This window comes from Momordica charantia, assembly GCF_013281855.1.
Source record: "Momordica charantia cultivar OHB3-1 chromosome 4 unlocalized genomic scaffold, Mcharantia_2.0 BLBB01000004.1, whole genome shotgun sequence".
Classification (NCBI taxonomy): Eukaryota; Viridiplantae; Streptophyta; class Magnoliopsida; order Cucurbitales; family Cucurbitaceae; genus Momordica; species Momordica charantia.
This window is the reverse complement of record NW_028275162.1, coordinates 29358464-29381351: the sequence shown is the minus strand read 5'-3', so window position 1 is coordinate 29381351 and position 22888 is coordinate 29358464. Positions and strand designations below refer to the sequence as shown.

Genomic DNA, 22888 nt, shown 5'->3' with positions numbered 1-22888 from the left:
AAAAACTTATTCCAAATTGAAAACAAAATACATTTTTAAGGTTATTTTTTTCTTTTAATTTAATTTTAGAGATTTCATATAAATTTAAAAAATCATCCATATATAAAGTATAATTTTTGAACCAGAATCCCATGAGCAAAATTATTATTAATGAAGCGATTATTTTATATTAATTATATCAATAAAAAAATTTTTATCTAGGATCATAGACCTTTAGAGTACTTACTTTAAATTTAAATATTTTACTTTTTTTTTTTAACAAACATCTCTAAGATTTTATTTATTTATTTTTTTTGGCCCACTACAATGCAAATTTTTAAAATTTTTTAAAAAGAATTTAACTAGTAGTTCCATAAGTGCAGTGGAACAAGTTTCGATTGAGTTGACAGAGAGATTCAACTCAAACATAATTTAATTGGTCCAAGCAAATATACTCAATTTAAAGTTGGAAGTTGGAATCTCCACATCAAAATTATAATTGTTTGAAAAGAAAAACGATGAAGAGCCAACATTTTTTTTATAAAGAAATAACAACTTTAATTATGTAAAAGTAGTTAAAGAAAAATAAACTAACTAAAAAAACCAAAACACATTTATAGTTCTATGAAACATAAATAATTTTTAAAAGCAACTTCCTCTTTTCATTTTTTTTTCCAAAATCCAACCTACCACAATTACAAAGATTCAAATCTCTGACTTCTAAAAAGATGTACACTAATATGTTCGTGTAAATATTTTTAAAAGTAACTTTCAAATAATTATAGAAAGAGGCAATTAGACTTCTTTAGCACTACACTAACTTTTTCTTTTTGAATTCAAATAAAGATGATGGGTGCATAGATTTCTAGTCTTTAAAAAAAAATTACTAGTTCCTTAACTAATTAAATTAGGTTTATATTGACATTTAATCTCAAATTAGAGCATAATGGCAAAAGATCATAAAAGCAAGACTAAAAGATTGGTAGAAGTGAGTCACTGGAATTATTTGCCTATAGCAAGTGTGAGACTAAGAATCATACAAAAATAAAATTTTACTATATAAAATTCATCAACTAAGTTTCTTACAATGACAGCATTATAAGAAGGATTGATATATATATACATTTTGCAAACTAGAGAACTTGCTTACTAAAATGCGTCCAGCAGAAGCACTTATACCAGGACTTGTGTCCCTCTCTTATATAAGAGGCAAAAGTATATACTCCTTGTAGTTTATGCCTTAAGGTGGTATTGATATGTGGGTGGCCATGTCTGAGCTTCCCATGGCTAGGAAGGTTCGCGAGGTCGAGCGGACCAGAGGGAACTGAGAACGCGGAGACGGTGGAAGTACTCGCCCAGAGCAAGCAAGCCTTGCGCTGCTTGTTTCGTGGTTAGGATGTGAGACATTCTCTTCAAAGTTTCTTGCCTGAGATGGTCTGCCTGTTCGAGAAAATTGTAACAATCACTCGGCTGGACGAGTGAGGGTTCGGGACAAAACAAAAACAATCGTTACACACTCATCATACTCTAGTTTTCAGTAAAGAAACAGAAATGCATACTTCAATAGCACAAGTCATTTGCTCCTTGAGCAGTAGTAGAAAACTAGAGTAAAATATACTTTTAGGCACCGAATTTTAAGATAAGTTTCTATTTAGTCGTTGAGTTTTAAAAACTGACATTTTGGTCCTCGACCTTTAGAAAATAGTTCTAAGAGGTCCTTGGAGTTAACATTCCGTTAGTATCACTACAAAATGCTAATGGGGCTTTGATATTTATTGATTTGATATATTTTTAATTATTTGCCTTTTTTTTTTCATCAAGAGGATTCCAAGAGCAGGATACTTTTATTAAACACGTTGAGGAGTGAATGATTTTGGAGATATGGAATGTACTTAAACACAGTACAGAAATTTTAAAGGACGAAGTATACTGATGAGATCTGTTAGTCAGCATCTAGGATGAAAAATCATGATAAGAAGAATTGGTCTATGGAATATTGCAGCGCTGTTAAGGAAGGTGTTTTACCAAGATGAGCCTATTTGAGTATTCAAGTTTCTCAAGACGTGGAAAACAGACTGTCCTTTCTTAAGTTTTAGAAAATCGTTTGAGATGTGTCCGTGGCGATCCAAAGGACCATCACTCCCTAGCCTCTTGCAGACTGAAATACTTGCAGTATGAAATTCACAACTCTAAAAAGTCACCTTTCGTAATTTATAATCTTTTATGTTCATCATCTTTTATTCTGAAAAAGAGGATAAGATTATACAATTTTTTAGAAGTTGAAGCAGCGGATGAGGTTAGGATTCAAACTTCTGACCAGCTACGAATTCCTTGACCCATTTTTCACGTGTTAGCAAAATCATACAAGTCTATGAAATATGCGAATGTGCGAAAAAAAAGTGGAACAGAAAGGCAATCAACTCCATTGATTGTGAAAGAAAATGCAGACTACAGTACGTTACCTGGCTTATAAAGCTCTTCAGTACTTCTAGTTTCTCCATCCCATCACCCATCTGAGAAATATAGCTTCCTAGAGGATCATTGGCAATGCTGTGGGATAGATTCTGGTGCAGTTTTTCCATTCCCTGTGAAAGGGCATCTTCAGCTTGCCGAGACGATTGCTGCAAATTGTGTATATCGGCTCGTTGTTGTTCGTTTAACGGCTCAAGGTATGCCTTGAGAACCTGTCAGCATATTAGAAAGGCTTTCTTATCATCTAAACTAGGATGCTGATCTATTATTTGGCCATACAATGCAAAAATAAAGGGAGAACGTGCAAGTGTTGGCACATGCACACAACTAACAACAAACCGAGTACTATTAAGAGTTTGATTTTAGCCTGCTTTACAATAGAAGAATATATCAACACTACCGTACTGGGATTAGCATCAGCAATAACTACAAAGTCCATCGAAAGGTTCTTTATGTATAAGATTATATGTTTTAGTAGTGCTATTATTTCCCAAGATTGGTTCTGATACTTCCTCAGGATCCTACTTGGGAATTAAAATAGAAGTGGAGTTCCTATAAGAAAACGTCGGCTCTTCCAAGCTCCGATATAAATAATAACCAACAACAATTAGTATAACCAACATACTTCTAAGTTCTAACCTCATAACAAAACAAAACAGAACACACTTGTAATATAACCAGAAAGAATGAATGCATAAAATGGAATGAGTGGCAAACAATTGTAAAACATCAAGCTAAAAGTGAGGTAAGCTGTTACATTTAGCAGCTCCGATGGGCGAAATCCTCCTATCCAGAGGAAAAAACGCTCTGCCGATGTTCTCCATACCCCGGACATTAAATAGAATACATCAGCCCTTGCAGCATTTTGTTTCATGCAAAATAGATTGTAGTAATGTTTTAAGCTGCTCTCCACCAAAATTTGGAGTTCTATATCGGTTATATGAAGTTGTAATGCCTTTCTGAGTTCGATGATCTGTCTCTGTTGCTCTTCAACCCAGTGATTGTATTCCGTCTCAAATGCAGCAATCCCTGAAAGGCACATAGCAGAAATCTCAGATTGGAACCAGCTCAAAGATTCACTTTCTTCTCTTTCTAGGAGTACGAAATGACTGGTTTTGTCTGTGTTTAAAGAGATAAAGATCTTCTGCAGTTGAAGTGGCAAAGAAAGAAGGTGTGAACTTAGTCAAACTATAGAGAAAAAAGGGAGGCTAAGGTTATGAAGTAAGTTCAGTTGGTTAAAGAAAGGTCGAGTTATGAGGTGAACTTGCACGAGTTGAGACGGGAAATCACAAACCTGGGTTTACCGACCCACCAAATCCCAAGTGGCCAGTATCGATTACGCAGCTTGAGTATACACCCTACAACAAAGAATTTATGTTTAATTGGATAAAAAATAGGCTGTATTAGAAAAGATTGGCTTCAATCTTACCTTTTGCCTGGTTCTCTCTAGCTCCTGCTCCAACTGTGCTAGCTTCAAGCGGCTTGTTTCTAACTGCTGCACATAAACCTGAAAAACAGAACTAAAATGGGATCAATAAGTCCTGAAATCATATATCAGATATCAACAAAACTTGTACAAATCATTATCTTTCAGCACCTTTTTCCTCATACGGCTTTTACGAGCGGCTTCGCGATTTTGTGCTAAACGTCTTTGTACCTGCATATGTGTATTAGACGATGTACACAGAAATTAGTGCAAAGGGAGGAACATGGAACAAATGAGAAGAACAAAGGAAGGAAATGAAGATTGCACAACGGAGAGATGGTTTGTAGTCTCATCACCTTATCGTTGATTGGTTTGTTCATTTCTTGACTGCTCTCGAGATGATCCATTGATTCAGAAGGAATGAACTCCGGCTACAAAGTCAGGAAACAAAAATTACCAGAATCCAACAACAAGAGGAGAACCTTGGAAACTCAGATTTTCTAACAAGAGACAATATAGAGTATTCTCACTTTATTGTCTACACAATCGTCCACTTTTATAATAGGCGATACGCTCGACTCTAGTCGACTACCAAAGGCATTTCCCCATGAGCTGAACTGGTGAAATGGCTCATAGATGCCCATCCTTGAAGCACAGAGTTGAGTTGATGAAGAGCTCATACTCTGTTGACCAATCATAAGAGTAAAATGGACTGGAAAAGATGGAAAAGAGAAGCAAATGTAAGAAATGAAAAAGACAATACATCCATCTCTCAACTTAGAAAAAAGGTATTTCCTACATAATAATTGATATGAGTGAACTACAAATAACAAAAAGATCAAAAGTAAAGAGGAACCGCACAGAAAAAAGGGAGGAAGCAATTAGGTTTACAGCTTATATCCATGGAACTAGTACAAAATATTGATCATTCTAAAGCAACTACTCCTTTTCCAATAGGCTCCTTTCATTCTAAAGCAAAAATAACAGATGGGTTTCTAAGCAGAAAAGATGAGCAAAACAAGCAATCAAATATCAAAACCAACTGCACAGTGTACACAACTTCAAATTCCCATCCCCTTCCAATTCTGAAAAGATATTTATATTGCAAGTGACTCCCATATGTAATAAACTCGCTTGCAATCAAACAAAAGGGCCAAACATGTATTTATATGTAATAGAAAACAGTAAACACAAGAAATTTGGCAGCAGCAAGGGCTGGAATGAAAAGGGATTCCAGAAAAAACCTTAGGAAATTCAAGTCTGAAAAGAAATATTCAAAACAGTTTTGAAGGGCTTGCCAAAACCGGAGGAGAAGAAGAAGAAGAAGAAGAAGAAGAAGAAGAAGAAAGGTTTTGTTTCATGATGAAGCAATTGGAGACACAAACCCACCTGAGTCTGAGTATAATAACAGTAGAAAATGACCACAGAAAGCTCTGAAATAGTGGGCAGATCAAACAAGCTGTGAAAACGATGCCGCCCTCAAAATATAATAAAATAAAAAGAAAATGCAGTTCCTCGCTCATTCACTTCCCTGTGAGTTGGAAAGAAACACAAAGAAAGAGAAAGCAACTCAACAATGGGAAAAAAAGATACAGAACCTAACTTATATATACAAGTTTATTTTTAACTTTTCCTTCTCCTCTTTCCCTCTCTCTCTCCCCTCTTCTTTTTGCCCCTTTTTTCCTTTGTATTTTTGCTCTATATGCTACAGTCATTCAGCTGTTAACGTCCCCATGACCTCACTTCCCACCATGGGAGGGGGAAGCTGCCGTGCCAACACAACTACGCCGATTCTTTTTTGCCCTTTTCTCGAAGGATAAAAAAGGGGAGAAAGAAAAAAAAAATAAAACCCAATAATTCTGGCTTCAAACTGCGCCGCTTTCGTACCATACTCCTCTCTTTCCGGCGACGTCGCCATTTCCGGCGGACCGCCATGAACCTGCAGTTTCGAGGTTGATTTCTACGGCCGAACCTGCAATTAGCTTTTTGAAAAATAAACTTCAAAAACCGCCCGTGGTGGAGCCCTTCTTATATTGGGCCGTGCCTATTCGGCTATGAAATTTGGGTCGTTTTTAACCCTAGGCTCAGATTTCTGCAACATCAAATGAACCATCCATTTCCGCCATAGATTGGAAGCTTTTGAAGCTGCTCACACAAATTCTTCAATGCCCCAGCTCTTCTATTGTGGATCAAAACAGACTCAGTAACAAGATTTCTCCTAACTTCCAAATCAACTGTTGATTAAAGCTTCTAAGATCAGCTCATTCAAAATTGCCGGTATATGTTATAACTTAGAAGCTGCCAACAAACAATCGTGCCTCCAACTGCCAAAAAGGAGAGTAGCTAGCTTTATATATGTGCGGAGGAATTAAGAAATATATTATATTAACAAGAAAGCTACGTAAATTAATAAAGTAAATTAGACTTTGCTGATTAAGCATGTAGTTTTAATTTAACTTCCATTTAATTTTCTCCTAGGCCGCCATTGATGAGCAGCAGGAGAAAACCCAAGAGAGATCGGTAAACTGTTTAAAGCTTCCATAGCCAATTTCAACCCCAAAGTTAAACGACAGATTAATTATGGGGTTTGAATCTTTTGATCAACTGCTGAAAGAAGAAAAAATGTCTAATCGATCTGTTCCTTCACTGCGGCACACCAATCTGATGATGTAATATTCTTAAACGAATGAATATTGTCAGATTAATTAAATTTTCCATCTTAGAGAGAGAGAGAGAGGTTAAAAGATACCTCCATGTTTGACTGTCAATTTCATCCCAAATCAATCCCATCATTCGGTTCCATTTCTAAGTATCGATCTTAAACACGTCTATTGAACTACATAAAAGCTAGAGTTCATTCACTAATTAGATACTCCATTTCTTTATTTTTAAACTTCAAGAACAAATACTCTACGTCATTTAATTATTCAATTGTTCCCAATAATAAATTTAGTTCAGAGTTTATAATAAATTTAAAAAAATTTATATAGTTTACAGAAAATCCTATTACCGTTCTTTTCAGTCAAAAGCCAAGTTTAATCTTCACCGAAAAATTTTTAATCTTGTATCTAATGCGTCATTTTGTTATTTAAAGTCTCAATCAATGGGGATTCTTTTTTCTTTTTTCCTTTTTCTTTTTTAATAAATATCATGAAGCAGTATTTTTCAAAAAGCAAACATTGATTGATTAAGAGAAATAAGAGAGGATGATGACATATAAAGAAGATGCTAAAATAAATATAAAAAAAAGCTTCTTTGTGCATTTATTGGTTAAAAGAGCATTTCTCCATCTATATTTGGACTGACCTGCCCACCATCCTATCTTTTTTTTTTCCTTTTCTTTTCTTTTCTTTTTCTTTTTTTCCCCCTTATCTCTTGTTTCTTTCTTTCTTTCTTTCTTTTCAAGTGCAATTCTAATTAGTAAACAATTAAAAATAAGTGAAAGGAAAAAGAAAAAGAGCCATTTCTTCAAGTGCCAGAAATGTAGATATAAATATGCCAACTTGTACATAAAAAATGTGGCAAATACTAACATACTTGGAAAGATTAATGTGATATCCATTTAATGCAAAGGATAATTCAGCTACTTAAATATATATATATATATATAGCCCATTTTAGTATTTTACCTATTTTGTTTCAACCTTGCATCATCACTGAATAATTGAATAAATTTAGGAGTTGATAGGATGTGGAAAGTTATAGAATGAACTAGGCATTTTTTTTTTTTTTGGAAATAGGCAAAATTTATCAGATAGATATATTGATGACCTGTCAAAATAGAATCATAATCCAAGCTTAGAGGTGGTTAAAAAAAATTAAGTTTAGAACGAATATAATTAGTTGCCAATTGCATTCTGAGTATTAGAATTAAATTTATAATTTAAAATAATAATAATGCTTCACTTGTTTTACAAATTGGCAAATCACACCCAACAGACACGTATTACATAAATTCAAATTTATAACTTTTTATTATAATTTTTTTAATTTTAAAATTCGTGGAAAAATATTACTACAAAATCTAAAATTACGTAAATTTAGATTTATAATTTTTTATTATACATTATAACATTTTTTTAATTTTAAAACTCAGAGAAAAATATTACTACAAAATCTAAAATTTCCTAAATTCAATTTTATAATTATAATTTTTTTTTAATTTTATAACTCGTAGAAAAATATTACTACAAAGTCTAAAATTTAGTATGTTTGGCATGCATATATCCTCTCTCTAAAATTGCAGTTATTATAAAATCTTGATTTATTTAATAACGGTTAAAATTTTATTCGTGTGAAATGTTTATTATATAATATTTTAAGTGTTTTTATACTTTTTATAATTTTTGAAAGAATATTGAAAATCTTAAAAACATTTTTAATTCTTTAAAATTTGAATGGAATCAAATATTTATTGCCTTAGACATATAATTATACCTTCCACGTGGTCATCCCTCGAGAGACCATGTAGGCTAGGTTCCGTCCAATCATAGTAAGCCCGCATAGCTGGCATCCAGATACAGCAACTTGTGTTACAACCTACGGCTCTGTAGTCAGTGGTATGAACCAGTATCAAAGGATACGTCTTCAAGCATTTCCCTAGTATACTTTCACAATGGTACACTAATTTCTAACACACAAAATAGTCTTGCTCCTACTCGCTTCACTACGATCCAAGCATTTAGGCATCGGAAAGCATTAGATTTAGCACTATAACGATATTGAATCTAATTTTGCAAGTAACTCTAGAGACGGGATAGATCGTTGCAACCCTAATTCACCAATTCAATTCGATTAGATTTCAACATCAGCGTATAGTAAAAACTATTCTTTTAACTATTTATTAATATTTCAAAAGACATGATAAACACAAACTTTATTATTTAAAAAAAAAGACATTAAATAGGGAAAGAATCGAATATAAATGAAGAGGGTTTTGAGAATTGATGAGCTTCAAATTTCGACTGCACCACACAATTGGTAAAAGAGAGATTCGGAAGTAAATATATCATTCATAATATCGGTTGGAGAGAGAGAGATTACGTCAAAGAAAATTTGGAGACGTCAACTTTCCGGGAAAAGAAAATGAAAGAAAGCAAGCTTCTTTAGCTTTTATTTGTTTGGGATATTTGGCCTTTTCATTGCCACCTCAATAATAATAATAATAACAATAATAACAATAATAATGCACCCCCTTTAAAACACTTCTCAATTTATTAATGGTAAACCCTATAATTAACTCACTTTAATATCTATGCTAAAAAAAAAAAAAAAAGAACTCACTTTAATATTGTTGCACTCAAAGAGAAGGAAAAAAAAAAAAGCCTCGAGGGTCACTTTAATATCCCGTACTTTTCTCATTCACTCTTTGTTTATTTATATTTTTCATAATTCAATAATTAAAGAATTTCTATTAAAAGAAATTGTTTGTTAAAATCTTTATTGTGGTGTATTATTCTTAAAATAAATAAATAAATAAATAAAATATTTAGGTTCTAATTAGTAAGGACCATTATTATCCTTCCCTCATTCAATGTTTGATAACTAAGAAAGACAAATGTATTTTTACTTTCTTAAATAATGAAAGTATTTTTCAAAAAAATAAAAAAGATATTTTTGTAACTAAGGGCAAGTAAAAAAAAGGGAACGTTTAAAAGTTGAATTAAGAAATAATATTTAAAAATTTTGTAAATATGAAATTTAGAAATCATAGGAGAATTTAACTCTTATTATTTTTATCAATTCGATCGTGTAATATTTAAAAAAAAAACAGAAGCATATAAACCCCCATTCCACATAAATGAAGGGACAGAAATATTGAGATCAACTTTATTACATTGTTGATTAAAATATCATGTTAATCAATTATTTTTTTATTTTAAAAATTTCATAATAATTAATTTAAATTAACAAATAAGTGCTTTACACTCTTGAAAATGGTTAAAATTTTTTATTATTATTAATATTAGATCAATATGTTGATTTTTTTTTATATATTTTATCTATTTTTTTAGTACTATAGAAATGGTTTTAGAGAATGGTTTTAGAATCTTTGCCAAAATTTTAAATCTGAAAACTGTACTTTTTTTTTTCCGGAGAAATAAAGTTCAACATTCAAGTTGTAGTGAACAAATTTAGTTTTGAAAATATAAAACTAAAAACGTGATTACAAGACACGTCTAAAATTACAAAATTATTATTCTATAAGAGAAAAAAAAACTGATTTATTATAATATTCCTCTGCACAAAGTGCGTATTTTTCTACATATAAGATTAGACCAAACACTTAAATATTTTAAACCAAGAAACCGCTGGAGAATCTAGCTCTCTTTCTCCTAATTTTATAAAGAGAATCTCTTTATATCTTTCGTTGAATATAGAATATGGCAAAGGTAGTCATGAATTTCACCAAATCTCGTCACTTTTTACGGAATAATTATAATAAACAAAAAATATGATGGGAGGCCATTTTCTTTAATAAAATTTAAAATATTAAGTCCAATTTTACTTTTACTTTTTAGTTCAAAACCCCGGCTTTTAACACTAATTTACATATATCTCCCGTTAAGAGATTGTACTTAAATGGTAATAGATGTTTTATCTACTATTATTGAATTGAAAATTTTACCTTGATTTAAAATTGTAGTTGATTTTAACGTTTTCTGTATAGAATATGCTAATCAATAAGTAATTGACAAATAAAAAAAAAATTAACATCCTAATTTTTTTCAACACAACATGTGGAGGGATGAAACTCACATCTTGATTGGGGGATACATACTAATTATCATTGAGTCAGGCTCGTTTTGGCTTATAACATCTCATTTAAGTATTGTTTTAATAAAGTAATTTATGCAATTATCCCTTATAATAATTTGGTTTTTAAGAAGGTGCATTAATTAATTAATTAAAAATTGTAGTTAAAGGAATGTGAAAATGCAATCTATTCTTGGAATGTTGGATTTGGTGGTGCAAGAGAAGGAAACACTCTCAACCATTGTAATTGCTCTCTCTTTTTTAAAAAATTCTTCCTGTTTCTGTTGCCTTCCATGTGGTCTATATAAAGTGCAAAGTTTTCTTTTTTCTTTTTTTTTCCTTCCCTTTTATATCATTTTTAAAATAAATTAAAAAAAAACATTTAGATTCTTAACTAAGGAAGAGCCAAATAATTGAGAACCTAGAGAGATAATTTTTCTTCTTTTTTTATTTTTTAATTAAAAAAGATTATTAAATAAGAACTAGCTAAATAATGGAATAAGAGAGAATAGTGTACAATTATGGGTATAACATAGTTGTCAATTTTATACCATTAAGTTAAAAATAAAAAATTTATTTTTTATCGTACATTTTATCCTTACAGGAGAGTGCTAAATAATTTCTGTGAGAGAGATATTTTTTTTATTTTTTTAAAATAAAAAACCCATTTAGATTCTCGATTAAGGAATAGCCAAATAATTGAGGAACGAGAGATGCAAATAATACAGACAACGTAATGCATCCAAAGAAATAAAAGCAAAGGGGAAAAAGGGAGCAAACCTTTTCGTGTTAAAGCTAAGAGTGATGAATTTGCCACTCAAAACCCAAATATATATAATGAAACAACTTTCATTTCCCCACAAAATTATTGCATTTCCCCTCAATTTAATGTGGACTCACCACATTCGCCACCGCCATTATAATTTCTATTTTCCCTTTTTAGTAGTTTAAATCTAAACATTCGCATTTATCGGAATATAACTCAACTAGTTAAGGCATCTACCTTTGACTATAAGATCGTTTTTACTAAAAAAAAATCTCAATGTGGGGATATGAGATTGAACCTCCAACTTCCAAAAAAAGAGCAAGATATCTCAACGGTTAATTCTTAAATATTCTATGATTTTTTTTTGACAAAGGTTCTGAATCTTTAAAGTAAAAAAAAATATTTTAGTTCTTGAGATTAGTTTTCATTAACCACTTAGCAAAAATTAAAATTCACTTTGAAATTAGATACTTGATCAGGAAGATGTAATCATATTTGTAATATCTAAATTAAAAGACACACTACAATCTCTGTCGACTTTTTGTTGAGTAATATGGGTAATTATCCAAGCCCATCAATCACTCCAAAGCAACTATGGGTTATTCTCTATTACTTGAAAACGAAAGACGGGCCTTCTCCGGCCCAATGGGCTGAAGCTCCTATTAGGCGTCACTTGAAATTCACAGCCCACTTATTTCTGGGCCCGCCAAGCTCCTAGGCGCAATTAATGGGCTTGGATAATTGAAGGAAATGCACTACTTAACTAGATAATTTTCTTGTTTACCTTTACATAGAATTTATGTACTAGAAATGCCCCACAGCTTGTAAAATTGACTCTCTTCTCATGAACAATCCTAGAAAACAATCAAGTACTAAATATATTTTTCACTTTAAAAAAAATGGTGTTTAAAATGAAATTTTTGTAGTGCTGTGTTGTATTGTTGCTCGAGTTGACATGCCCAATATTAGTAGATTACTTCATTTCACTATCATATCCAGCCTCCCAAAAATCAAAACCTGATGTCTTTTAGATACGATGTTTATCATCTATAGTGAACTAAAAGATGATCAATCTCTATAGAAGTAAATCTTCCAAGCTACCTTACCCTATGATGTATCTATTCAGACACCTATTCAAATAACTACTCCAAGAAAGGTTATCGATGTTCTACTTTAATACATATGTAGTATCATATATAGAATAAACTATTCGACTTGATTAGTTAAACTGATGTTACTCACGATAGATTTTTCCAGAGGTTATCCATGAACTCATTGAGCTAATATTTGGTACCATGTTTATCTTTGAATTTTGCCCAAAAGAAATGTGATATTATGTAGGAAGAAAGATATTTGTGATGGAAAAGGTTAGAAAGAATCTCTCCTTTATGAAAAAAGAAAAGGTGGTGTAAAAGGGACGTATGATACCCTTTGGAATTGATACGTTATTCTATTCCCACCATCTCCATCTCCAACCCCGTAACCAAACACCCCCATTTCTCATATTCCTTCCCCTCTTCTTCATCATCATCTTCTCGGCCTCTAATGTAACTTAATCCGACGGCCGTTAATCAAACACGTCATCAATTCAAAGTTCACTCGCTACTCACTCACACTCTCTTCCTTGCATATACATTACATCGATCCTCCGCTTTTCTTTTCTCTCGCCACTTCATTTTCTTTCACTTTCCCGCTGTTTTCTCGCTCGTTTTCCTTCAGTTTTCTCGGAAACTTCTCGCTGCGCTGAGCTTTTCAGGTGCAATTCAGGCCGCGCTCTCGTACGTTTTCTTCTTCTTCTTCTTCTTCTTTAATTCTTCTGCGTCTTACTGATTTGGTTTCAGATCTGGCAGAGATGATTTTAGGTTTTCGATTTTGCCTGAATGTTTCTCTTCCTCTTGTTTCTTTATTTTCTCGTCGGAGAATGAGTTTTACGAGCTTTTAACTGTTTTTCTTTTACGATCTCGCGGTTGCTTGGACTGGATTTGCGAACAGATCTAACGGTGTACGTCGTCTCCGCGTTCTCTCCGTTGCAGGTCGTACAAAAATGGAGACCGAAAGTTCTTCTGTACACCGGCGCTTGCTGCTAACGTGCGCCGGAGGAATTTCGGCCATGCTGCTTAGCCTCATGGCCATGGCCGAGTTGCTAGCTTCGTCTCAGGTGAAGTTACTATGTTTTCTCTCTTTTTATTTTACACTCTCGTCTTCTTTCGACTTCATTAGCGATCACGTTTGGAATATTGATTCTGCGCCTATAGTTTTTTATGGACACAGAATCTATTCTTCTCATTTTTAATAAACTGCTGCAATTTAATTGAAAAAAAAAGTCAGAAAAATTCCTCGTGTTCTTTACTTTTTGAATTGTTTTTCCAAGAAGACGACAGCTAGTGGTGATTATTTTTATCATTATACTGAACATGATTAGAGACTGGAATAGAAGAAAAAGACCACCGAAAAGTCTATAAATCAAAGTTTGTCTTATTTGAACTCTAGTTTCTTCGATCCCCGTCGTTTCAAGAAAGGTAAGATACACGAGGTCTATTTTGTACGCTATTCTTAATATTTTCTTTTCTTTTAAAAAAAATATATATTTTTTTTTTGTAATTGCTTTTACGTACAAACTAGTTTTTAAATGTGAAAACTTTTGGAGAGAGATTTTATTTTCGGCTAAATATATAATTCTAAAATAGTTGAATCAACTTTCAGTTGTCTCTTATTTTTTCTTATTAAGTTTTGATTTTTTTTAATTGATTTTTTTAAATTTAAAAAATAGTTTAAAAATGATGTTGTATGGATTTTATTATGATTTTTTTTTTTAAAATGAAATCTTCCATGGTTAATATTATAATATATTTAACCCCTATATTTTTTTTAGAGGAAAGTTATTGCTAGTGAGGTAGCGCGCAAGAGTTGATTTTCTAAGTGAATATGTCTATTTAATTGATTAAAATATAAAGATCAACTAGAATCTAGCTCAACTCGTCAAGTAATGTATTATTGAGACTAAAAAGTTATCTGTTCAAACTCTCATCCCCACATGTTGGTGTACTAAAAGAAATAAAATATAAGGTATTTTAAACTACGACAATGAATATATTTTGAGGTCATGCCATCATTTTATCAATTAACTTTAAGAAATTCAGATCAGTAAAGTTTTGATTGGAAAACATTTCATACATAAAAGGATCAAATTAAAACATTCACTCTTGCACTAAAAATAAATAAATAAACTTCAAAAGATTACAAACAAAAAATTGAAAAATGTCACAAACATTAGAAGGTAAGTTACGTCACATTTGATATTAGTAAATTGCTTTTATATTATATGTACACATTCATTTTTACAAAGTAATACAAAGTATTTATTACTTCGTAAAAATAATTATAATTATGTCAATCTAAAATACAACAAAACAAGCGCTTAAAAACAATTTGTAATTTATGGCTCTTCAGTAACATAATTTTTTACTTCGAACATTTAATTTCTAAAGGTAATTAATAACCTGGATTCTTTATAACATTATAGTTTATTGGATTTTTTTTTATATAATTAATAGTAGCATGCCACTTGTTCATCTACATAAGCGAAACATAATAGTATTCGAAAGACAGTTCGTTTTTTTTCTTTCTTTTTTTTTTTGATAAAGAAAAACAAAATAAGTTAGCTAACAAATTAATATGATAGTTATTTGTATCTTTGTAATTAATATATCATAAGAGTGACAGATGATATGTTTCTCGTTTATAGTTAATTTTGAAACTAGATAAGTATCATTTAGTATTATAAGATGGGTGATACGCTGCAATTTTCTTTTATCTATAAGCTCTGTGTGGCCAAATTTGTCCTAACCAGACCATAGTGGACCAGGAAAGAATCCCATGCAGATTCAGGGAGGGGACAACGCCCCACTTTCCGTAGTTCCATTTTATTTGGTCACTTTCTGGTTTTATATTTTGGTCCCCTTTTGGTTTTTTTGATAATTCATTGTAGCTTTTTCTTCCCCGTGAAATTCAAATTTCTTTTGCGTACAGTTCCTGAATTCGAATGCCAACGAGAAAAGGAAATGCCAGAGGAAACCAGTGGATGGAGAAGGAAATGAAAATGAAAACAACTACAGTGATAATGATCTCGGAGAAGATGAAGATGTGCTTGAAAATGGAGAAGAGGAAGGTAAAAATGCCCCCATTAAAGAAGGCGCTAATGGAGGAGGAGATGCTGGCAACAGCAACGATAATGACGATGGTGGAAGTGATAACAGCGGTGATGGTGGTGACGACGATAATGATGATGGTGGGAGCGACGATAACGATGAAGACAATAATGAGGACGATGAAGACGTTGATGAAGATGATGCAGATGCAGAAGAAGAAGACAACTTTGAAGGAGAAGAGGACGAAGAAACCCTCCCACCACCAAAGAAGAGAAAGAAGTAAAAGAGTAATGAAGAGGCAAGAAATATGCTAACTGTGAAAGCACTTTCTAATTATGTTTCCGGACTAATGAGACATGCCTCCAATTGTACGTTTTGGAGACTAAAAGCTCTCAACAAGACAATTTGACTAAACAATGCATCGCTATCTTAGAGTCATAGCGTTTGTATGCAGATGGTTTTATATTATATTGAAGTTCCTTTGTTCAATTCAACCAGTTCTAGCCAATTTATATGTACATTTGAAAGACATCACATCCCCACAACCCAACTCCTGCCTCCATGTGCACCCATTTAAGAATTTTCCGAATACTATGGCTATTGTCTAAGATTATAGAACAACAATAGAAATTTTCCTAAATCTAAAATATATCCAGAATATAAGATGATGGAATAATAGTAGTAGTTCGTCTAAATCTAAATATGTTCAGATCTGTACCCTTTTTAAGTCTCCATATTTACAGGTCCAAAGCTGATCGATCATGCACCAGAGATGCATTGAGTTGTTCCAAGAACTTCTCTCGCGCTATCTCCATGGCACCTGAGACCAAATGTTATTAAAGTCAGAGGATAACTAGAAAATGTGTTCAGAATCTAAATATGATAATGTTATGATGGACCATGAAGAATTGAACTATTAATAAAAACAAATGGCTTAATGCTCCAGATCTGGAGCTTTTCTAATAGTAATACGACTATCTTTTGTGTCTTTTCTTCCTTTTTCATAATGATCTTAGAAAACCAGTAATTTGCTGTTGTTCAAACAATCTTGTGTTTATATACATAGATGTGTGCTTTTACATAACATAATCTCCAAAAACAAACTGCTTGAGAAGATTTTTATTAAAAAAATTTTTTGAAGAGGGAGATGGTCTAATTTACAAAAATTAGATAACAGAGTTAGTTTTAGTTACCCATTAAATTACTTTCTGGTGGCATCGATGAACATTGCTCGAGTCCAATGCTCAATATCTTCAGCTTGGGAAGGTGGAGGAGGAAAAGTTGGATGCTCCACGAGATCCCATCCTTCTATGCTGCAATCATTCTTTCCAACATCGGAAAATTCAGTGGCATAAAGGTAACTCGCAGCAGAACTTGGAAGGTTACTCTCACAATTGTTTTTCTGCATCAATACACAAAAAATAAATAAATAATAATAATAATAAAATAACAAAACCAAGTCCTTTATGCAGATATACAAATAGAGTAGAACTTGAATCGTTTGCTATATACTTTTCTTTACATTCGATGGATAACAGGATGCTCAGTGAAAACAGTGCGCCGGATAACATGAAATTGATCGTGCACACGTACAACACGGGTACAGTCCCCCAGGGATAAGAGAGGAGAGCTACTAGGGAAAACTATCTCCTCAGTCCTACTTTAAGTTGTTCTCATTTGGACCCTCTTTTTCAATTGGGTACTCTTCTCACTTCGTACTTTGTATTATCAACACTTTTTTCTGTTCTATAGAAAGCAAAACAATTTCGTTAAGTGAATGGAATTACAAAAGAAATCTTGGGTACGGGAGTACAAAAACCATTCTAACTGGAACCTAAATTGAAAAAGGAATAGCTAACAAAAGCATTTGGAGGAAACAACCAAAGCTTTTCAGTCCCAAATGTCTTTCCTCCATCTCTTAGCATGTAAAATATTCTGTTTCCCTCTAGATCATCTAAAGAAGGGCACTATCCCTTATAGGACATTACCCTACCTATTTCTATCAAGCCAACTCATCAGGGAGAAAAGAAAAAGAAATAAAAGCAGAACTAATATCTTTATGGAGGCGCCAAGGGAGTCCATCAACTTTTCTGTTGAAGGCTCAAACTGAAACCTAACATGAAATTATATTACTCAACAAAAATTAATGATGCAATATCATCTATTTTTTCCATTCACCTTCTTATTCAGCATTCTTTCCTTATTTTATTCTCTGTTCATTACTCTTCTTCCAATCCTACCCTCCTCCCCTCCCCCCTCTATTTGTGTCAACGAGGAAAAACAAAATTGGAGTTCCCTTCACTTGTACTAATGTAAGAGTGTAACTTTTCCTTCCATCTTTTACCTTTTCCTATGTAGGGGTGTAAACTAACATGGGTTTCAATGATTTTACATTTTGAAAAAGAATGAAGGAAGAGGAATAATAATAGGAATAACCAAGGAAGATGAAAAAAAAAAGTGACAAAGAAGATGCTGCAACAATGTGGAAGAAATAATAGTGATAAGTATTGGCAGGCAGAAAATTTTGCTAGGCATCTCCACTTAAAATTTTAGAATCCAAGTCAGCTAACCTATTTCAGCTTCAATGAGAATGTTGATGAAACTTTAGAACCATTTAACATCATGATGAATTATGATGATAACTAACTAACTTCAAAGTATAGAAACCAAATGAGGGTCATCTTAAAGGAAAGGGAGACTAAAATGGTAGTTTTCCATTTATTGAAAGTTCAATAGATTCTTTAACAACAGACGATAGAAAAGACCACCAATAACTTACTGATGCAAGCAATATACTCAATCAACGTCAAGTTGCAAATTCATACCATTATTAACGTATGCACGCTATCGAGCAGCATGCTTGATGGAAAGTCAGAATCCACGTTCCATGCAGATTTGTTCAGTTTCTGAACGTGCTTAGGGGACCTTGAATGCGGAAGATATACCCATATCAATATGTATCAGAAAGGGTAAGCTGTAAGACTAAAAATAATTATCTAAATGAAATATTTTTCCGTTTCTACTATACTTCGTGTATAAAAAACAAAACATGGTGAAGCAAGTTCAAATGTCAGAGAGAACCTTAAATCTTAAAAGTGAAAAATGGGAAGGAAATACCTGGAAGAATCCATTTTGAGGGAATAAACAGAACGCACTTCCTTGGATGAAGAAAGAGTAGCCAATAATTTAGCAAATGCTTCAAAAGTAGAAGCTTCAGAAGGAACATCTAAAGACAGAGAGTTATAAAAGTATGCAGTGATGCATGCTACACTTTTCTTGAGGAGGGCAATCCCTTTCTGCAAATCCTTGTGTGTTTCAATAGAATGCGGAGAAGCTGAAGAATAATTGAAGCTACTACTTTCTAGTGAACCTAAATGTGGTTTCTTCTCTGATTCCATCGAAGCAACACCAAAGTTACTAGAGCTTTTATCAGACCATGAATTTTCCCCACTTGTTGAACAGTAGTTTTGGCGTGGTATAAAAAGTGGATACTCATTGCTGCAAAATTTATCACTTTCAGTCCAAAAGCTAACAAATAAGAATTGGTGATGCAGGTTGCATACTCAACCAACTTACCTACGAGAAGATGGACGAGCATTCCAATACGAGTCCCTTTGCCATATGCGTGAACAAGAACCCTGCAATATTGTGTATAAGTGAATTGAAAGAGGAGTGCGTGTCACAAATAATAACTAAGAATGAATACCAGAAAATGATTAATTTAAATTTGAATGACATATAGATGAAATCACTGCATTTCTTATAATAAAAGTTTACTAAACCCCTTACATCTCCAGGAATATAAAGAAGAGTTTGTAGCTATTGTTATCAGTTATCCTTATCCACAATTCCCTATGTTCAATTAAAATATCATCTCTATTATCAATAAAAATTCACAACTTTAGCATCCCGTGATCTAAAAAACAAAAAAGGTTATAAAATAATTTCCAGTGACTTGATAAGCCACAGGTTTTTCTTTTTTGTCGAATATTTTGGCTGAGCCATCAAAGAGAGAGCAATTCAGCAAAGTGCACATCATACCGCAAAACCTGAGTTGTGAAGTGCAGGAGCAGCCAAATTTTGAACAATAAGATTTAGAAGTTGCACCATGTATCTGTCAGTTAAAAACCAAGGAGACTTCAATTAGAAGAAAAAATTCAATAATAATTGAAGGCAGAAGGAAGCCCTTAACAATTGAGAGTAAGATGAGACCGCATACCCCCAGCAGGAAGAATATAAATAAATCCAAGGCCGCATAATTATAATAAAACTGTATTGTAACGTACTGATAGAAGCATACATATGCAAAAGTCAATCATCAACAGAGAAGAAGTTACCCCAAAGAAGCAGCAAGTTCATTTGGTGGAACAGAGTGGGGATCCAGTCTTCTTGGTAAGCGCACATTACAGATTTGATCAAATTGCTCACCAGTTCCCTCATTTTTCTGTCCATCAACCAACACCTAAGAGCATAAATGGAATATAAGGAAAATTTGGGAAAGCACCAAAGCATTCATCAGTAAACAAAAAATGACTCTTGTCCTAATAAAAAGTAAGTTGATCTTAAACTAATGAACTGAACAACTAAAGAAAAATAATTCAATTTCTTTAGTTTGATCATAATACTACCAGGTAAAAAATTTCTGTCCTGTTATCTGTTATGTAATTTTATTGACAAATAGATGCGACTGAAAATTAATAGGTTTTAGTCCTTGGCTAAAACTAACCGCACATCTAGCTTGAAGATATTGGACAGAGGGAGAAAGGAGATTTTTATTTCATATGCAATCAGTAAATTTGAATCTATGGTTATGCAGAACTTATGCATTATAGTTTTTCCTACCAGAATCCTCTCGGGTGCTTCTGGATTCAAGCACTCCATTATATAAGGAAATGTGTATTGGCAGTTTTAACTGTATATTGACTCATAATGGACCACAGGCTAGACTTACAGAAGGAAAAAAAAATAAATAGGAAAATTTTTTAGAGTAAGCCCACCTGACAGTTAAATAGTTCTTTTCTAATTAAAATAATAGATTATTTAGAACAAACGGTGAGAAAAGAAAATCTGTTTTGCAACATCAAGCAGATAATTAAGTTTCTTACAAGCAACCTACATAGGGCGGGCACCCTTTTGTTTTAACCTCACTATACTATTCATTGCACACGTTTCAACACCACTATATATATATATATATATTTTTTTTTCCTTTTTTTTTTTAATTGGGAGTCGGAGCTTTGCTCTCCTATACCTAGTGCCACCCGCACCCATCCCAAGGCCCGAACCTTGGAGACAACCCCTCTATACTATTCATAGTTGTGGGGCACTGTAGTCAAGTTGTCTATGGAAAAAAGTGGTTCATTATGAAATCAACAGCAGTCAGTAGAATGTACTAAGCACTCAGAAAGGAAGATATACTTATCGATAAAGAGCTTACTCGCCGTTGTGGAAACAATTTGCATATTTGTTTAACAACCACAGACTGCTTGTGAAGGCGTTCGGAGGTAATTGCCATCTGTCTCCATAAAACACTTTTTGCATTAACCATAAAGTTGTATGTGAAAGAGGTCCCATCCTACTAAATAACGTAAAGTACATGGACGATATTGATCTCCAGTACAATATCATAGTTTAATGTTAAAGAACCCATAATACCATGTTATGTAATATGTATAATCTAATTAGGTCTTTTTACATGTAGGTCTATATATGTTCAAGCATGAATGTTGCTTGAACCTAAACAGTTCGTGCACACAGAATGATACATCTACACAAGTATGCTCATTCAATTATATATAGAAAGAAGTACCTATTAAAAAACAGGATGGATATTAATGTTCATATTTAAAAGGGAATATAGGATTTACATGTCCCAGATTCTTGGTGCTAATAAGGTCAGGATAGGACTTTTCCAGTTGTTCAACTCGCTGTTTTTCCAACTGCAACAAGAATTCCAGAAAGAACAGTACTTGTGTGATATTGGAATAGAGGGGAGGAAAGGAAATTACATCTAGTATAATTCGAAAAATAATAAATGATGGAGTACCACTGAACGGGCTGATTCAAGCATTGCATATTTCAACTTGAGATCATAGGACGTCATCTCAATCTCAGCCTTCCCTGATGGCATAAAATAATTTCTTAGATTTGATAAGCACTTGCACATTTCATAATTTGGCAAACATCAAACGAAATATGTTGCTTTCAAGAGTTTCTTTGGAAGTCTGATAACCTCGCTCGAGTTGCTCTCTACTACGTTGGAGTTTCTCCCTTAACCTTGCAAGTTTCTCATTCCGAGTCACTCTCCAGTTTAATTGATCGTCTGCCTTACCCTGAGAAGCAACAATCAAACGAACTAAAATTTCTCGAACAAGCCACTTTGCGCCGCAAGTGCATTTCATGGATAAATAATATAAAACAGCACAGGACCAGCAATAATTGAACAACATGAAGCTGAAGTAGAACCATAAGATTGAATGCTTGAAAAAATAGGTGAAACAACAAAAGAAATATTGGTAAACAGACGGATCAGACATCTCGTCAGCTATCTCTAGTACCGCGACTCCAAATCTGCTTTCGACGGTAATTAGGTAGAAGAGTTTAGGAAAAAAAATATATATCCACGATAGTTAAACCAAAGACGAGTTGATAAATTAAAGAGAGGCAGAAAACGCTCCAGTTTAAAGCTAAAGCGAACGACAATCAAGCATGAACAGCACCAAACCTTTGCCACAAGCACGTCACTCAGCCTCGAATACAACCAATCCCGCCGAGCTTTCAATGATTTTAACGTTGAGTTGTAGTCATTCAATCTGCCGGAGAATTAGAACCAAAAAGAGGAGTTCATGGAACGTCTCTTGGAGCCGAGCAGGAAACTTAATTGCAGTCTCAAAGAACGCCCATACCTGTAATTAACGCAAATAGTGCAAATGAAAGCTTGATTTGAATTCTCACAGATAGCACAGTTGCAGAACTTTCGATTCGTCATCGATCAATTTCTAATCATGCTACTCGGAGGAATTGAATCAGATGATGATGCTGAAGCTTTGGGAATGATAACTTCAAATTCTGAATTCGAAGTTGGGCCAGAAGGGTGGGGGAAAGCTTGAACCGCGGGAGCTGATCGTCTGGAAACTGGAATTTAGCATTAACAAGAAAACTCTGGATCGCCGTTCTTTCTTCAAATAAATAAATAGTAGGTTAAATTATAGCCCGTACGTTTTGTCCCGTAACTTTGGGAGTTGGTATCGTGTAAATATGGTTTAAAAGGTTTATTACAAATCCTAGATTAAATTATAAGCTTTCGTGCTCTCAAATATTATATATATATAATATATTTTA

General features: G+C 33.1%; 3 protein-coding genes across 11 annotated transcripts; 1 reads left to right on the top strand and 2 right to left on the bottom strand.

The window, feature by feature from the left end:
• Positions 1 to 1016: 1016 nt before the first annotated feature.
• On the bottom strand, positions 1017 to 6467 carry LOC111020210 (transcription factor TGA7). Of its 5 annotated transcripts, none has more exons than XM_022296807.2 (10): positions 5765 to 6467; positions 5267 to 5408; positions 4408 to 4560; positions 4234 to 4308; positions 4049 to 4108; positions 3881 to 3958; positions 3746 to 3809; positions 3209 to 3480; positions 2442 to 2663; positions 1017 to 1449 (listed from the first exon to the last, which is right to left on the bottom strand). In XM_022296807.2, exons 3-10 carry the CDS (start codon positions 4555 to 4557, stop codon positions 1267 to 1269), a joined length of 1104 nt encoding a protein of 367 aa, XP_022152499.1. In that variant the 5' UTR covers positions 4558 to 4560; positions 5267 to 5408; positions 5765 to 6467; the 3' UTR covers positions 1017 to 1266. The 5 variants fall into 5 exon arrangements, with proteins under 5 accessions (XP_022152499.1, XP_022152496.1, XP_022152494.1 ...); XM_022296804.2 differs by having other exon boundaries at positions 4408 to 4589; positions 5765 to 6465; XM_022296802.2 differs by lacking the exon at positions 5267 to 5408 and having other exon boundaries at positions 4408 to 4589.
• Positions 6468 to 12945: 6478 nt separating this feature from the next.
• LOC111020187 (uncharacterized) lies at positions 12946 to 16041 on the top strand. Of its 2 annotated transcripts, none has more exons than XM_022296776.2 (3): positions 12946 to 13177; positions 13392 to 13557; positions 15429 to 16041. In XM_022296776.2, the coding sequence occupies exons 2-3, from the start codon at positions 13444 to 13446 to the stop codon at positions 15828 to 15830; spliced, it is 516 nt and encodes a 171-aa protein (XP_022152468.1). In that variant the 5' UTR covers positions 12946 to 13177; positions 13392 to 13443; the 3' UTR covers positions 15831 to 16041. The 2 variants fall into 2 exon arrangements, with proteins under 2 accessions (XP_022152468.1, XP_022152467.1); XM_022296775.2 differs by having other exon boundaries at positions 12951 to 13177; positions 13433 to 13557.
• On the bottom strand, positions 15952 to 22739 carry LOC111020186 (DNA-directed RNA polymerase II protein). Of its 4 annotated transcripts, none has more exons than XM_088122813.1 (13): positions 22453 to 22736; positions 22272 to 22359; positions 21780 to 21879; positions 21594 to 21667; positions 21415 to 21486; positions 20985 to 21062; positions 19885 to 19991; positions 19589 to 19661; positions 19124 to 19185; positions 18665 to 19045; positions 18373 to 18472; positions 16741 to 16949; positions 15952 to 16367 (listed from the first exon to the last, which is right to left on the bottom strand). In XM_088122813.1, the coding sequence occupies exons 1-12, from the start codon at positions 22533 to 22535 to the stop codon at positions 16749 to 16751; spliced, it is 1419 nt and encodes a 472-aa protein (XP_087978939.1). In that variant the 5' UTR covers positions 22536 to 22736; the 3' UTR covers positions 15952 to 16367; positions 16741 to 16748. The 4 variants fall into 4 exon arrangements, 2 of the variants coding, with proteins under 2 accessions (XP_087978939.1, XP_022152465.1); XM_022296773.2 differs by having other exon boundaries at positions 19885 to 20009; positions 22453 to 22734; XR_015790285.1 differs by lacking the exon at positions 15952 to 16367 and adding an exon at positions 17070 to 17293 and having other exon boundaries at positions 16808 to 16949; positions 19885 to 20009; positions 22453 to 22739.
• Between the last annotated feature and the right edge of the window lie 149 nt (positions 22740 to 22888).